We start from the raw sequence: 17,766 nt of genomic DNA, 5'->3' as shown, positions 1-17,766 counted from the left end.
CAATATATAAAATCCCAGAAAATCTAAAATAAAACTCTTAGAACTAGTAAGTGAGTTTAATAAGATCAAAAGATACAGGTCAACAAACAAACATCAACGTTTAACTGTTTCTACATATAAGAATTGAACAACTGGAAACCAAAATTTAAAAAACAATACCATTTACAATAGATTCCAAAAAAGATGAAATATTTATCAATCTAACAGCATGCAGCAGATCTCCATGCTAAATGCCATTCTAAGACCAAGAGACTGTCAGGATAGATCACAGTCCCTGAATCTCCTTAGATTCCATCACCCTAGTAGTTCTTATAATGTTCCTTCCATGCACAGGAGAAAAAAGAGATCAAGACCCTCTTTCTAGAATTAACCCTAACAAAGGTTAACTTTCACATTTTCCCAGTTTTTATCATAGAGATTTCTTTTACCCAACCTAACTCCAGAACAGTTCCCCTAGGAAGTTAGGTGAGACTACATAGAACACAACAATTGCTTAGGCTAGAGGAATTTATTCATTCAAGATATTTGTTATCTACAAGGTACTCCACCAAGGACTGGGAAACATGATTGTAGCTTCTATCATAAAGAGCTAAAATTAGCATGGGCAACATAGCAAGATCTCATCTCTACAAAAAATTAAAAAATAAAAAATTTAGCCAAGTGTGGTAGTGTGTGCCTGCAGTCCCAGCTACTCAGGAGGCTGAGGCAGGAGGATTGCTTGAGCTCAGGAGTTCAAGGCTTTCAAGGCTTTCAAGGCTGCAGTGAGCTATGCACTCCAGCTTGGGTGACAAAACAACACCCTGTCTCTAAAAGAGAAAAAGAAGAAAATCTAAAAGTCTATGCTGAATACAGATATTAAACAAATAAAAATCTAAAATTAAATACCCAGGAAATTGAGAGGATAGCATATATCTATGATTTAGGAAGGAGTTGGTTTAATCCCTACACCAAGACTGTTCACACAGCTCCTTAGTATGTCTTAACCCGCTTTTGCCTTATGAGTCAATTAGTATAAAAAAAGAAATTCAAATTGGGAGGAGAGAGATAAAGAGAGAAGCTTTCATGTTGACCCAAACACAACTTTTTTTTAAATTTATTTTTATTCTTATTTCAGCATATTGTGGGGGTACAAAAGTTTAGGTTATGTACATTGCCTTTGCCCCCCTCCCTGAGTCAGAGCTTCAAACGTGTCCATCACCTAGACAGTGCACATCACACTCATTATGTATGTATACACCCATCCCCTCTCCCCACCCACATCTGCCTGACACCCGATCAATGTTATTCCTAAATGTACTCTTAGGTAATGATCAGAGAAACCAATTTGATGGTGAGTACCTGTGGTGCTTATTTTTCCATTCTTGGGATACTTCACTTAGTAGAATGGGTTCCAACTCCTTTCAGGAAAATACAAGAGGTGCTATATCACCATTGTTTCTTATAGCTAAATAGTACTTCATGGTATACATATACCACATTTTATTAATCCACTCATATATTGATGGGCACTTGGGTTGTTTCCACATCTTTGCAATTGTGAATTGTGCTGCTATAAACATTCGGGTGCAGATATCTTTGTTATAGAATGCCTTTTGTTCTTTTGGGTAGATACCCAATAATGAAATTGCTGGATCAAATGGTAAGGTCTACTTGTATCTGTTTAAGGTATCTCCATATTGCTTTCCACAGAGGTTGCACTAGTTTGCAGTCCTACCAGCAGTGTATGAATGTCCCCGTCTCTCCACATCCACACCAACATTTGTTGTTATGGGACTTTTTGATAAAGGCCATTCTCACTGGAGTTAAGTCATATCTCATTGTGGTTTTGATTTGCATTTCCCTGATGATTAGAGATGTTGAGCAGTTTTTCATATGTTTCTTGGCCATTCTTCTGTCTTCTTTTGAAAAATTTCTGTTCATGTCCTTTACCCACTTTTTGATAGGGTTGTTTGATTTTTTCTTGCTGATTTTCCTGAGTTCTAAATAGATTCTAGTTATCAGTTCTTTATCGGATGTGTAGCATGCAAAATTTTTTCCCATTCTCTAGGTTGTCTATTTACTCTCATGACAGTTCCTTTGGCTGTGCAGAAGCTTTTTAATTTAATCAGAGGCTGTGGTTATTAAAACAGCTTGGTATTGGCACAAGAACAGGGACACAGACCAGTGGAACAGAATCAAGAATCCAGATATAAAACCATATTCATATAGCCATCTAATCTTTGACAAAGCAGACAAAAACATACTCTGGGAAAAAGAATCCTTATTCAATAAATGGTGCTGAGAAAACTGGATAGCCACATGTAGAAGACTGAAACAGGGCCGGGCGTGGTGGCTCACGCCTGTAATCCTAGCACTCTGGGAGGCCGAGGCGGGTGGATCGCTCAAGGTCAGGAGTTCGAGACCAGCCTGAGCAAGAATGAGACCCCGTCTCTACTAAAAATAGAAAGAAATTATATGGACAACTAAAAATCTATATAGAAAAAATTAGCCGGGCATAGTGGCGCATGCCTGTAGTCCCAGCTACTCGGGAGGCTGAGGCAGTAGGATCGCTTAAGCCGAGGAGTCTGAGGTTGCTGTGAGCTAAGCTGACGCCACGGCACTCACTCTAGCCTGGGCAACAAAGTGAGACTCTGTCTCAAAAAAAAAAAGAAGACTGAAACAGGACCCACACCTTTCACCTCTCACAAAAATCAAATCACGGTGGATAACAGACTTAAACCTTTGGAGTGAAACTATTAGAATTCTAGAAGAAAATGTGGGAAAGACTCTTATAGACATTGGCCTAGGCAAAGAATTTATGAGGAAGACCCCAAAGGCAATCACAGCAACAACAAAAATAAATAAATGGGACCTGATTAAATTAAAAAGCTTCTGCACCAAACACAACTTTGTGTGTCAGGTATTCAGTATCCCTACCCACCTCAATGAACCTGGCCTGTGAAAGAAGTTAGGAAAGCAATGAGCTCCATCTAGTGGCCAGAATTTTGATTTTTCTTCACAATATTTTATCACTACTTTGTATTACCGATGAATTTGTTCAAATGTATTGCCTGTCTCGCCTAGTAGAATATAAGGGCCAATGGGCAGGGTCTTTGTCTTTTTTGTTCATCACAGCATCAACAGTCTAGAATGGTTCCAGGCACATATTACACACTCCACCCAATAAATATTTTTTAACAAATAAACATTTTTTTTTTTTTTGAAACAGGGTCTCACTCTGTCACCTAGGCTACAATGACGTGGCATCATCATAGCTCACTGCAACCTCAAACTCCTGGGCTCAAATGATCCTCCTGCTTCAGCCTACTGAGTAGCTGAAACTACAGGCGCACGCCACCACGCCCAGATAATTCTATTTTTTGGTAGAGATGGGGTCTCGCTCTTGCTCATACTGGTCTCAAACTCCTGGCCTCATGCAATTCTCCCATCTTGGCCTCCCAGAGTGCTAGGATTACAGGTGTGAGTCACCACACCTAGCTGTATAAATATCTTATATGCACTGTTTATCACCCTAACTCCATTCCTGATGCTTCTCCCTGAACATTAACCATTTAATTATTAAACATTATGTTGAATATTTGAGGAGTTTGATAATTACTTAAATTTTTGTGCTATTTAGAATAGAACCTTCTCCCTCTACTCTCCACAAAGGGTTGCATCATTATCTCTCCCTTAAGGACCTAGAGAACCTGGTGTTGACTTATGTTCTTTACATTGCTCTAGGGATCTATCTGGCATGAAGCATATAGCACTGACTTTGGACTGGTAGTGATGCCAAGAGGACATTGCACACTGTAACAGACTCAGGGAACAAAAGGGCAGTCCCCATAGAAACTCTCCAGGGGCTGAGAACTCACATATAGTCCGTGAGAGGCCTCTGAAAGCTAGAAGATCCATTATAAATGTAGACCAGGAATTCCAGAAGCAAAGTCATACTGAGAAAGGAAACATGACACCTTCCTTACACAAGCAATTTCTACCGGGTTCTAATGCACTGATGCTCATCTGTGCATTGACATTTTCTAACACTATTAGCCAGAAGCTGCACAACTGGTCCATGTTTTGAAGGGCACAGAACTTATCAAAGTTTTCACCAAGTACACTTTTTATTATTATATTTTTATTATTATAGTTTATATATGGATCTCATATTTTGAATAAATTTTTTCCTACCAGACTGATTTTTAAAGTCAAATTTATTTTTCCTTCTTCAAAATTGTTCAAAGATTGTAAAAACTATCTCAGCAGTCCCCAATCTTTTGGCACTAGCCACCGGTTTTATGAAAGACAATTTTTCCACAGACTAGAGGGTGGTGGGGCGGGGGGGATGGTTTTGGGATGATTCACGCATATTATATTTATTGTGCACTTTATTTCTATCATTATTACATTATAATATATAATTAAATAATTATACAACTCACCATAATGCAGAATCAGTGGGAGCCCTGAGCTTGTTTTCCTTGAACTAGATGGTCCCACCTAGGGGTAACAGGAGAGAGTTGATTTATTATGGTCTCTGTGGAGTCAAACCTCTCTGCTAATGATAATCTGTATTTGCAGCTGCTCCCCAGCGCTAGCATCACCACCTCAGCTCCACCTCAGATCATCAGGCATTCGATTCTCATAAGGAGCCTGCAACCTAGATCCCTTGCATGCACAGTTTGCAGTAGGGTTCGAGCTCTTATGAGAATCTAATGTTGCTGCTGATCTCACAGGAGGCTGAGCTCAGGTGGCAGCAATGGGGAGCAGCTGTAAATACAGATGAAGCTTCAGCTTGCTCATCTGCTGCTTTCCTTCTGCTGTGCAGTAGGGTTCCTAACAGGCCACAGACTGGTACTAGTCCATGGCTCCAGGGGTTGGGGACCGCAGGACTATCTGATTGGTTCAAAAAACAAATACTAGCAATTAAGTTGCTATCAATTCAGCCAAATGTGTATGTAGATAGATAGAGAGAGAGAGAGAGAGAGAGACAAAAGATGAACAGATACATAGTTACCTTAGCCATTCTATGGGTAAACTTACAATTCCTGTTTTGGTTTTTGAAATATTTAAACTAATGTTTGTAAAGCTATTATTACCTGGCCGAGAAGCATTAATTTACTGTAATATTCTAATATATATAAACACACACACACAAATATTGCATTTAAAATAGCTACTGAGACTGAAAGGTGAACATAATTCTTCATAGCAGTAATGTAAGGTGCAAAAGTCTTTAGGAACTTACAAATCCACACTTAATTGTCATGTTTCCTAGAGCAGGTCTGTCTTAGCACTGCTCTAGGGTTATGGGATAAAAGGAAGTGTAGTTCTGACTGTTTGACCTTTATTAATAGTACCTAGAAGTCACAGGCACCTCTTCAGCAGCATTCGCAGATAATAAGGCATTGCTAGTATCTTCTACCTTGTTCTTCTTCCTGTCACTCTTCTATTGTCACCTGGAAGGCCCATGTAGAAGTAAAGTGGAATGGCTTTGGGAATCAAACTAGAAGAGTTGGTAAACCATTACAGGCATACTATGACTAAATGTAGAAAACAAATACAAAAGACTTAAACAAAATCAAAGTTGATTTCGCTCTTATATAAATATAGATAGTGAGTCTGAAGCTGGAGTGGTGGCTCCATGATGTCAGGGCTCAGGATCCTTCTCTCTCATTCTATTGCTCTAGACCATCTTCAACTTGCAGATTCTATGTGGTGGTCCAAGAGGGCTGTAGCCATGAAGACTGCACTTAAACCAGCAGGGAGACTGCAAACCAAGGGAATGAGAAGGGCCTACTGCTCCTTTAAGGCATTTCACAGCAGCTGCACATACAGCTTCCACTTAACATGCCATTGGCCAGAATTTGGTCATATGGCCAACCTAGCTATAACAAAGGCCAGAAATGCAGTCTTTATACCATGCACCCATGTACTTTGCTGAAATTTGGGGGCTCTATTACTACAGATAGAAGAAGAGAATACCAAATAGTGGGAGATAACTAGCAGCCCCGTCCTAAAGATTCTCTTTCCCTTTTTCTTAAGGAACAATTTTGCAGTACTCACTAAGGGCTGAGCATTGTCCTAAGTTTTGTTTGTTTTTGGTTTTTGTTTGTTTGGTCTATTAAATCATTGAGTCCCCACAAGAGCACTATGAGTAAGGTTCTATTATCCACATTTTACAGATGAGGAAATTGAATTGCAGAAAAATGAAGTAACTTGCCCAAGGTCACACTGCTAGAAAATTGAAAAGCTGGAATTTAAACCAGGTAACTTGGCTTATCCACTATTCAAGACTGCCTTCTCTCTGCTACATTTCAGGAAATTTTCAATCCTTTAGATGAGGCAAGGGAAAAGGGCTTATCTACATAAGGACTATATCATCTTTTATTCAGAGAACAAATAAGCAGAAGGTATAAGGGTAAAACACCTATTAGCTAGTCATTTCAGGGAGTCACTTTACAGCCCCTTTTCCCACATTTAGGGCCTTTTCAACTGCTGTTTTCCTTTCCAGAATCATTTTTGCAAAACCTTATTATTGAATTCTGGGTTCAAATACCACCCTCTCAAAGAAGGCTTTCCTGACCATCCTATTTAAACAGCCAGCTATCTCCACCCATCATTGTTTCTTTCATAACACTTACCACCCTCTGAAATCATTTTATGTTTACTTGTCTATCGCCTTTCTTCCTATCAGAATGTAAGATTTAAGACATAACTTTCTCTGCCTCATTCTTCCCAGTAGCCTAACCATCTCTGTATTCAATTCATATTTGGTAAATGTGAGAAAAAGAAAAGTAGCCCCTGGAATCAGGAACTGAACTGATACTTAACCTAAGCATTGTTAGAAACTGGCTGTGGTACCCTTTGTGAAAACATAACAATCTCACAGAACACCATCAGACAAGGTCATTCTGTGATCACGATGAAGTGCAACAACAAACAAGATCACTTAATAATCTTGCTTAAACACAGACAAAAACAAGGTCACTGTGCAAACTACAAAAATATCAAACTATCCTCCTCTCCCAGCTAATAAGATTGTTGCTTCTTTGCCAATTACAGCTTTAGCCTTGCATTTTCCTCCCTCCTTCTAAGTAAGATGGATTATGATACCAGATCTTAGAATTAGCCCCACTTCCTGACAACACCCAATAAATATAGATCAAACCTCCATTTCCTTGAACCCTTCCCCCAAATCACCTAATATGAGCCCAAATCGTGAGTTATTTCTACCCTGTACGGAGATGACCCATAATTCCCCAGGATGTGTGTTCTCCCTCGTTGCAACAAGTAATAAACCCAACTTTCTAATTTACAGATATGTTCCTGGTGGTCTTTTGGCTGGAAAGCGTTCGCAATGAATGACCTTCACAATAGCTCACAATCTCGGGGTAGATTCTCTATCGTACGCAATAATTTCTCCACGCACCTAATTGTCTTCTGAACCTCCTTGTATCTAGTTCCTTTTAACCAAAGATTATTTTTGTTCTTCTCTAGGCCTGAATAACAATGCTAACGCTACTCCGACTCCCTCTCCTCTCATCCTTTTAAAATAGAAGAGGAAGAAAATTTAAACATAAAACTCGATTTTTAACAGAAACTCTCCTTTTGCTAACACCACCCTCCCCAAAGAAGTAACCAATGGTGTTCTTCCTCGTCCTAACTTTTAAAAGTGTCATTTATCTTTCTCCTTTAGTCTCACATTCCCCTTTCCCTCTCATTTCGCTGATCAAACTCATTTTACTCTTCAGGAAAGTAAAGTTTTTCTCCGCTTTTTTCCCCTCACCCGCATCTCAGGCGACAAATACATCCACAATCCCTTTTTCACATTCTCTTTAGCCTCGCCCTCTCTCTGGCACCTTCCGAAGTAATTCCAACTGAAGCTCTGCCCTCGTACAAGCCCAGCGGCCTTAGCTTGCCCATCCTTGCAAACCAGTCGTCATCCTCTAACCTGCCCCAACCCAGTCACACACAGCCAATTCCAGCCCTGGGTCTAAATTCCATTCCAAATCCTCATCCGTACCCAAGTCCCCGCCCCATTCCGCGCCGTCTCTCGGGTCTGGGACCTCCCGTCTGCCTCATCCAGGCCGCAATCCCTGCAGACCGCAGAGCCAATGCGCGCGCTGGGTCCACACCCCTTAGCCAATCCCCGGCCACATCCAGGCCCGGCCGATCCCGCCCCCTTCCTCCTCAGGCCTGCACCCTCCCCTCATTCGCTCTCCTCCTGTGCGGAGATCCCGGCCCACCCCGCAGCCAGTGCGCGCCCCGAGTCAGTCCCCGCCAGGCGCCACGCCCACGTCCGAACCCTGCCCGGCCGGGCCCGCCAGCCCCGGCGGGACTCGAGCCTGGGACGCGAGGGTGTTGCCTGTGGCTGAGGTGAGTGCGGCGGGAGGCGCGGCACTTCCGCGCGGAGGGACCGTGAGGGCCCGGGCGGGCGTGAGGAGCTAGGCCGCCAGGGAGGTGTGTGGGGCGCACTTGCCCGCGCGCGTGGCGGGGCTGGGGGAGGAGCTGGGCCGGACTTCCTGCGGGACCCGGACTCGCCCTCCCTAGCCGAGGCGCCAGCAGGTGGCCGTGCCCCCTGACCCCTGGCCTGGGAGGACTTCGGGAGCCGCTGCAGAGGGTCAGCCCTGCCATTAACACAGTTTCTTTTGGACAGGGAATGGCACAGAGGTGACTGGCCTCCTAGGAGGGAACCCCTGGACCGCGGTCATCGTCTTGCCCTTTTGCTCTTGGTTTTTGCAGTTTTGGCGTTTAGAAAGCAGTCTAGGAAGGGTAACTCTGGGATTCTTAATTTAAAAAATAAACAAAGGCTGTTAACTAGTCATATAAGTGAATCTTAGTGGAATCCAGAATTTTTAGTTAAAAGAGAAAAGCAGTCCAGTCTGCTGCTTTTGGAGTCGGAGAAGCTCTAGCAGTCCAAGCCCCCAGCCACTACGGGAATCTGTCATCCACATGTCCGACCTGCGGGCTCCTCTCCTGCTACCTGAGGGGAGAGTTGGTCAGCTGGCCCCTTGGCACCAGGCACCCCGTTGCAGATCGACGTTTGGAAAGTTTTACTTAATGTGCTAAAAACCTAATTCCTGCTAACTTCCAGCCAGTGAGCCATATTCGGGAGGAATTTATAGTTACACGAATTCCATTTTCACAGGACAGCTTTTCAGCCATTTCAAGATCTATCTCCTTAAATCTTGGGCGGACTAACTGGCCAATTTTTCCCACTCTTGCTCCAGTGTCATGGCTTTGAAGCCTGTCCTTCCCGCTGTATTTCCCCATCCAGTACCTGTTCACCTCCAGATGCCCTCTGTTGTAACAATGAACCTTACCAACATTTTAGAAGTGGACTAACATCATGAAAGGAAAATAATCTTTCCGTCAGCCGGACTCTTGTAACAGTGTGGGCTGTGCGTTATTTATTAGTAGTAGCCCTTTTTGCCTCATGTTAATATTCCTGGAGCTGGCGGTTAACTCAAATGTTCTGGACTTTGTCAAATTAACTAAATCGCTTCCTACCTCTCTTCCCCATATGTAAAGCATTTATAAATTGATAAATTAAATATAAGTCCAGAACTTAATTCATTTTGACTGCTTTGTCTGCCTGTTAGCTTTGGTTTCTTCCCTCAACAATTTACCAACCTTCTCACCTTCAGACCATCCCCAAATCTGCCAGGCATACCTTCTGAATCTTCATTTTAAACCGTCTACTCCATTGATAACAAATCGACAATTTAATTGTCTATTAATCATGTGTATTTGAATATGGAGTTTACCTAATGTAAATATGCTATAATTAAATCAACCAGATTCACGATTTGCCTGTTTTTCTTCACAGAAATTGTTTTTAGGGAGAAACTAGCAAAATACAGTGACAATATTGTTTAGAATTAAGAGCCATGTACCTTTTGATTTTCTCCAACTTTTCCGACATCCAAATTTATTAATGTATTTAGCTTATTGGTGAATATACATATGCAGTTTTAATTGTATTAGAAAATGCTGCTCAAATGTGTTTAAGGTACACAAGAAAAATAGCTTGCTTCAAAGGGTCTGAATCTGCATCTGTCAACCTGCTTACATTTCTTTCGAGCAGTTTTTTCACTATTACTCCCATGGTTCTTTCCACAATGAGATTACCTACTGAAAGAGTAATGAGTGAAATGGGAAGAGAGCCTAGATCTGGGTTTTGAGGCATTCCATCATTTAATGGTGGATTGTGGTGAGGTAGAAAGAAAATGAGGGATTGCAATATGTCACAAGCTAAGGGAACATGGTGTTTCTGGGGGGGAGAAGGCTTGGCCGGCAGTATCTGCAGCTGCAGAGAGCTCACAGAAAGTGAGAATTGCAAAATGTCCACAGGATTTAACAATATAAAGGTCGAAACTGACTTTACCAAGAGCTGCCTCTATGGAGCAATGGGGTGCAGAAGTCAGATTACTCTGGGTTATGGAGTAGAGATTGAGGAGAAGGAGACAGCTAGTAAAATGAGCAACAGGGAGAAGGTAGAGTCAAGAGTTTTATTTTTGTTTATTTGTGTTTTTGTTTTGTTTTTGTTGCTTTTTAACCAGAAAAGACTTAAGCAAGGAAAGTTGAATATGCAGGAGAAAGGTGAGTGTGCAGTTGAGCAAGATCTCTGTAGAGGTGGGAGGAAATGAGATCTAAATCGTGGGAGAATTATGACCTTCCTTCAAAGTTTCTCCTCCGTGACTTTCTCCAGCAGTCCACAGCTGCAGGGACCTTAGGAAAAACAGACACTGCTGTTGGGTTTGACAGACAGATGGAAAGATGGGCAACCAGGGATAGGGCATTGTCAGAAGCGTTGTTGAAGTGGTAGAACTTCATCTAAACTGGACAAACAAGGAAGGTAAGGGCTGATTGGGAAAAAGGCAGCCTCCTGGAGATGTTGATGCTACTGAAGAATACTGATAGTTGGAATAATTAAGCAAATCGAAAGCATAGATAGTTTATGGTCAAAGAGCAGAATGTTTCAATTAATTATTTTGGAATTAGACCAGATTAGGGGAATGGCAATGTGCAGGTTATGACCGTAGGAGAGAATGACTGAGGCAGAATGGAAGATGAGAGCAATGACATGGGGGAGTTGCCAGATATTTGATGGTTCATCTCTGAAGGCATTATAATTATCTAGGATGATCACAGTACTTGGGGTTGAGAAGAAAACCATAGGCTGCCTAATGATAAATCCTTAATGAATGACAGGCAGTCAGGTGATCAGCAGGTCAAGAGATAACATCAATGAGGGTATTGAGGGAAGTAACAGTCTGGCAGTGGTGAAATAGCAAGAAAGAGGTAGGCAATACAACATGGGCACAATAGTTAATAACAATGTATTGCATACTTGAAAATTGCAGAGAGAGATTTTGTATGTATCAAGGACCTAGTATCGATCTTTTCAAACAACTTTCTAAATAACCTGTTTCTAACAACTTTAATTTACTGTTATAAATTGTGCTTTTACTAGTGACCATATCAGATGATTTTGAAATTCGAGTAGTTCCTAGATTGAAATATTCTGGATTTTATAGCTGCTAGAAAATGGAACTTTTGCTTACTGAAATTGAATATTCTTCACTAAATTAAAGATTTATTTTTAAAATTCAGATTATTCTTACAGATCTCTAGTTTAAAATGATGTATTAGTCATAAAAAAGAATGAAATAATGTGTTTTGCAGCAAATTGGATGGAATTGGAGACCATTATTGTAAGTGAAGTTTCTCAAAAATGGAAAAACAAACACCACATGTACTCTCTAATAATTGGGAGCTAATTGATGGGCACAAGGGCACAAACAGATATAAAAGTCATAGGAAATCAAGAATGGAGGAGGCGGAAGAGTGGGGATCAACAATTTACCTATCGGGTACAATGAACACTATTCTGGTGATGGGCCCACTAAAAGCCTTGACTTAAGCATTATAAAAGGTATACATGTAGCTAAATAAATAAATAAAAATTAAAAGATAAAATCATATAAGTATAAATTTATATAAGATAAGCAGGAATAAATTTATTAGAATGATACCAGTGATTAGAGATTACATCGTAGAAAGAAAACTTAAAAGAAAGAAACAAGCTCAGTTATCAAAAATTTTTATTTATATTTTATGTAAACTTCTGTCAGCTAGCTATAAGTATCTGATAGTGATATAACTGTAAAATATTTACTCTTCTTTTCAATTTTTCTTTTATTTTTAGCATGTTTTTGGCTCTTGGCAGTGGAACAAGATTCCTGAAGACAGTTTATTCTTCAAAAATCCTTGGATTCTCTACTTCTGCTGTAAGTATTATTTATTGCTTACAGATAAATATTGTACATATTCAGCAATGTCCAAAAAAAGATGTAATTTTCAGGTACTTTCTTATAAATATTTTATTGGAGTGAATATTTCTCTTTTATAAGCCAAAGGCATCTCTTGTCACTGACAAGAACTTATGTTCACTGAGCAACTGCTTGCCTGCCTGTGGGCCAGACCGTGTGTTGGGTACTGTATATTCATTATCTTATTTTATCTTCCCCAACGTCAAGTTATGAATTGTTATATTCCTATTTTACATATGAGAAAGTAGAGGCTTAGGTAGGTATAGTACCCTGCCCAAGGTCACACAGCTTTTAAGTGCCTAACCAGAATACCACACTCACCCTTGTCTACTTCCAGCGTGCTGAAGGGCATGTGCTTTCTACTCAAGAAGGAATAATTTAAAAAGTACAAAAAGTACAGGCTCCTTGACTTCCAGTTTATAGGAAATATAGCAGATAGAAGAACAAGTGAAGTGTCATCATGGAAAATCAAACAGAAAAGTCCAGAATGTGGGTCACATCACAGGATTGATAATTGACCTAGTTACCTCTACAAGTTGGTGGCATAGGAAAGAAGTAGGAGGTGTATTTCAGGGGGACTGCTTGGGAAAGAAAGAGGTTTAAGAACCATAAACACCAAATACAATGCATGCATCTTGTTTAGGAACTTGATTCGGTCCACCAAAATGTAAAAAGACATTTTTAAAGAGAGATATGAATGTGGACTGGGTATTAAATGATAACAAGGAATTGTTGTTGATTAGGTTTGGTAGTAACATTGCAGTTACATAAGAAAGCATCAATATCATTTAGATATATATGTCAAGTGTGTAGGGGTGTAATGGCTTAAGGTTCAGGATTTGCTTTAAAATTACTCAGCAATTAAAGAAAAGAAAGGAAAAAGAGATAAGCAAGTGACTAAAAATCTTGATAATTTTTGAATCTTGGTAATGTGTACATGAATGTTTTATATTAGGTTAAATCATATGAAATCAGCGTTTTCATAGGACAAAAATGGTTGAATATTGGCAATTTCATGTTCAACCTAATTCTAATCTCTCAACTTTTAAGTAGGCTTGAAATTTTCATAAAAGCTATCATACGACTTTATAAATGTAAGTACTGTTAATTTTACCTCATAAACGCCTTGAATTCTCTCTCTCCTCTTTATTGCCACCATGACTACCTTAGTTCAGGTCTCTTCTCCCATACATAGCAGTTGGCTGAAGCCAAGGAAGTGGGTGTGGTCACCCAAAGGGATCCTAAGTAGCCATGGTACCGAAAGGGTGTTTGTGTGCAGAATTATCATTCGTGGACCTTTTGTGAGACCACACATATCCAGGACTCTTCCTGAGGTATTCTGATTCTATGAGTCCAGAAAGTATTTTGAAAAATCTTTCCAGGTGATTCTGTGTACATTCCAGGCAAGAATTGCTGACAATGCATTATTCAAACTTGCAGATAATTTGTAATAGAATTCAACCTGGGTGTTGTGGTAGCTTTGTGTTTAATTTTCAAGTAACTGCCAAACCACTTTCCAAAATGGTTGTATCATTTTAAGGACAATATTTTAAAAGTCCCTACAGTTCATCAGAGGCTTTGCATTTAAAATAGGCACAACAGATAACAAGATGAAAAAAAATCTTCCATTGAAGGGCAAATGAAAAAAGCAGACTGGTCAGTGTTATCAAGAGCTGTGGTGATAAGTTTAAATTAAGAAAAACTTACCAGAACCAGCCACACTATTTACTGTAAACCTATTTAGAAAATTCTTTTCATCTATACCTTCGTTAATATCATTAAAAACTCACTATGAAAGTTACCTCTGAGGAATGGAAGAGAATGGAGGAGGGGATGCACTTTTCTGGATTATTTGCTTTTTTTACAAAAACATTTTATTCATTACTTCTGTAATTTTACATAATATTTTGGCTATACAGCAAGAAAAGAAACAAGAGGAACTCAGGATGAAAATCACTTTTAGTCCCCTGTTTTAGCGTCTAGATATTAAAGCTTTAGAAATTAGAAAATAAAATTTATGTATCCTCAGGTACCAGAATGCCAGAGAACATACTGATCCATAGGTGATCGATCAACAGAGAATGAGAGAAGGCAGGGAAGAAGCAAGGAAGATTTAACAAATGAATGTTGACAAATGTGTGACAGGTATCCATAGTATCATGCAGAATTAACCTGAGAAGTCCTGTTTTAGGAAGGATATGTTAGGGATAAGCAGTCAATAGATTATTAATGGAAGAAGAGTAGGAAAACAGATGGGGTATGAATTACAATCTGAATGACTAAACCTTAAATGAAGGTTGGTCTAACAAAGGGTGAAATGTGATGGTAGGAGGGATTGTGGGGATAACGAGGGGGTATGTGGGAACTCCCTGTACTTTCTGCTCAGTTTCATTGTGAACCTAAAATTTCTCTAAAATATAAAGTCTTTTTTTTTTTTTAAAAGGCTTCTGTGATTTAAATGCCCACCAGAGAAGCACACAAACAAAATCAATATTTAATTTATAGCAACTGGACAAAACCTTTTCCCTCTCCTTAGATCTGTCCTTCCATAACGAAATCAACCCCCTTTTTGATGTGAAAGTAATATCTGTTGTACACAGATATTGTCCATACCCAACATCTCCTTGTACCATTGGTGTAAAGTTACTAATCCTACTTGTATCTAAGAGAATCTTTTCTACTTTCTGAGTGGGCATTAGTTTTTGACTATATATTATGTGGGATGAACTATGTTTTTCCAGTTATACATTTGCCTCATTTAATCGCCATAGCATTTACACGGAGCAAATATTGACTTTCCTTCTTAACAAATGAAGAAACTGAATTTCAGTAACCAGCCTACTTCACACATTAGTTTAGTTGTTGTTTTTTTTTCCTAACCATTACGCCTTAAGAAGTAACACTAGTAGTTTTGATGTTTAATTTTGAGCTAAGATCTATCTGGCTTGAAAGCTCTTTGCATTAAACAACCTTGGAAATTGTGCTTAAAAGGTAGGTGTATATTCCAGGGCACAGAGCCTGGCATGAATGTGAGGGACTGAGCACAGGCTGGCCCTAGGTCCAGATTTACCACTCTTCCTGGCAGAAGTACCCGACAGAAATGACCTGTGTCTGAGCCTCAAACCCAAATTTCCAGTTTGCCTTATTGGTTTAGCCTGACTTTGCCCGGCCCGATCCAATTAGCTATGGCTGGAGGCTGGGGTTGCATAATGTGGACAGGCAGAAGGGCTCAGGGCTGTTGATATGGGTGGGGACAGTGCTCAAACACTTGGCCCTAGTTTTTTAGGAGATTAAATCAGGCTTTTTGTTCCTGGCTTGACTTGACTCTCCATTTCCTGATATTCCAACTATATATTTACCTAAGCTATCAGCTCTCAGATTTAGAGAAAGCCTGTTTCCAATAGGCCCATTTCTCTAAAGTTATTGTTAAAAGATGATTTTCAGAAAAAGGTTAAATCACGACTCATAGAAATATAAAAATGAGCATGTGTTAAAGGTTTTTATTTTACTCATATGAGGGAACCAGAAGTATAACCAGTTTAAAGGGAAAGTCAAAAAGCATACATGTATATGTAATAAAGGAATTGAATTGTAAATGAAGGCAGAACTGGGTTTTTCACAGGATGGAGGGAAGCCAATCTAAATTCTAGACCCAGTGCTTGCATCCTTATCAGTTTACCTTCAATTTACAAAAGTACAAAGTAGCTCAAAGGCACTGTCTAGCCCTGCATCAACCCCAAGGTTGTGCTGTATTGTAGCCAGTGCATAGTTTTCCATTGAAGTACAATTTTTTTCCTGCAGTATGTTATCTTTGGGTTGGGGCGGGGAGGTCCACATGGCTTCCCTTTCACTCATCTGTTCAGTCAGCAAATATTAAATAGCTACAACATGTCAGGCACAAATAATTCTTTAGAAAATAAAGTAACTAAATATGTGTTTTTTAAAAGTTTCAGTTAAATATGCACACTTTTGTGTTCATCATGACTGGATCTTTTTCCTTGTACATCTGTAAGTCATCTTTCCCTACTTTGCTTTTCCACTTCTGAGTTTCACTTTCAGTTCTTCCACCATTACAGGAACATTCCATTATTTTCCTCTGCTATCTAGTGGCAGAAGACAGTAATTTGTCGGGTTTTTGAATGGATGGTTATTATACCTTGGAAAACATCTAAAATCTGTAAGATAATTTTGTCATTGTCTGCTTGCTTAAGGGGCATTTTGTCCAGAAGGCATGATTTTAAAATACCCTGGCAGCTTTTTAAAATCAGCGTTATCAAGGTAAAATAGGCCGGGCGCGGTGGCTCACGCCTGTAATCCTAGCACTCTGGGAGGCCGAGGTGGGCGGATCGTTTGAGCTCAGGAGTTCGAGACCAGCCTGAGCAAGAGTGAGACCCCATCTCTACTAAAAATAGAAAGAAATTATATGGACAGCTAAAAATATATATAGAAAAAATTAGCCGGGCATAGTGGCGCATGCCTGTAGTCCCAGCTACTCGGGAGGCTGAGACAGGAGGATCGCTTGAGCTCAGGAGTTTGAGGTTGCTGTGAGCTAGGCTGACGCCACGGCACTCACACTAGCCTGGGCAACAGAGAGAGACTCTGTCTCAAAAAAAAAAAAAAAGGTAAAATAAACTGCATCCTTTTGAAATTACAACTAAGTGATCATTGGACAGATGTATATGCCAGGAAACCACTGCCACAATCAACATACGGGACATTTCCATCATCCCTAAGAGATTCTTCATGTTCTTTTGCACTCCATCTCTCACTCTGCTGATTTGCTTTTCACCACCATAAATTAGTTTGCTTTATTTTTTTAGTATGTTATATGAATGATACTATGTGTCATGTACTGTTTTGTTTATGGTTTCTTTCTCACGCATAATTTTGAAATTTACCAGGTTGTGGTATATCAATAGTTCATTCCTTTTTATTGCTGAGTAATATCCCATTATATGGATATAGTATCATTTGTTTTCTTGTTCACCTGTTGATGGACCTTTGGATTATTTCCAGTTTTTGGCTACTGTGAATAAAGCTGTTATGAACACTGGTATGCAAGCCATTGTGTGGACAGTCATTTCTCTTGGGTAAATACCAAATAGTAGAATGGTTGGGTTACATGATAGATTTATATTTAACTGCCAAATTGTTTCCCAAGTGGTTATACCACTTTATATTTCCCCCAAGCTTGTACAGAGTTCCAGCTGCCCACCATCCTTGACAACACTCGGTATCTACAATTTTAGCCACTCTGATGGGTATCTAGTGGTATCTCATTGTGATTATAATTTTCATTTCTTGCTGACTAATGATGGTGAGCATCTTAGAATGTGTTCTTTGGCCATTTGTATATCTTCTGTGAAGTGGCTGTCAAATTTTTTGCCCATTTTTAATTGAATTGTTTGCCTTATTCAGTTGTAAAATTGTTTATGTAGTCTGCATA

General features: G+C 39.8%; 1 protein-coding gene across 4 annotated transcripts in view; it reads left to right on the top strand.

The window, feature by feature from the left end:
* The first annotated feature begins 8,235 nt into the window (after positions 1-8,235).
* KYAT3 (kynurenine aminotransferase 3) overlaps positions 8,236-17,766 on the top strand; it is a 56,698-nt gene continuing 47,167 nt past the window's right edge. For 2 of the 4 annotated variants that reach the window (XM_069478179.1, XM_069478177.1), the window contains exons 1-2: positions 8,236-8,361; positions 12,197-12,278. In XM_069478179.1, coding sequence (XP_069334280.1) covers positions 12,198-12,278 — 81 coding nt within the window. In that variant the 5' untranslated portion in view covers positions 8,236-8,361; position 12,197. Of the gene's footprint in view, positions 8,362-8,382; positions 8,446-12,196; positions 12,279-17,766 lie in introns of those variants that run through there. The other 2 variants (XM_069478178.1, XM_069478180.1) reach the window with 2 other exon arrangements.

Source organism: Eulemur rufifrons, chromosome 8 (genome assembly GCF_041146395.1).
Source record: "Eulemur rufifrons isolate Redbay chromosome 8, OSU_ERuf_1, whole genome shotgun sequence".
NCBI lineage: Eukaryota > Metazoa > Chordata > Mammalia > Primates > Lemuridae > Eulemur > Eulemur rufifrons.
This window is presented reverse-complemented; position numbering and strand designations above follow the sequence as displayed.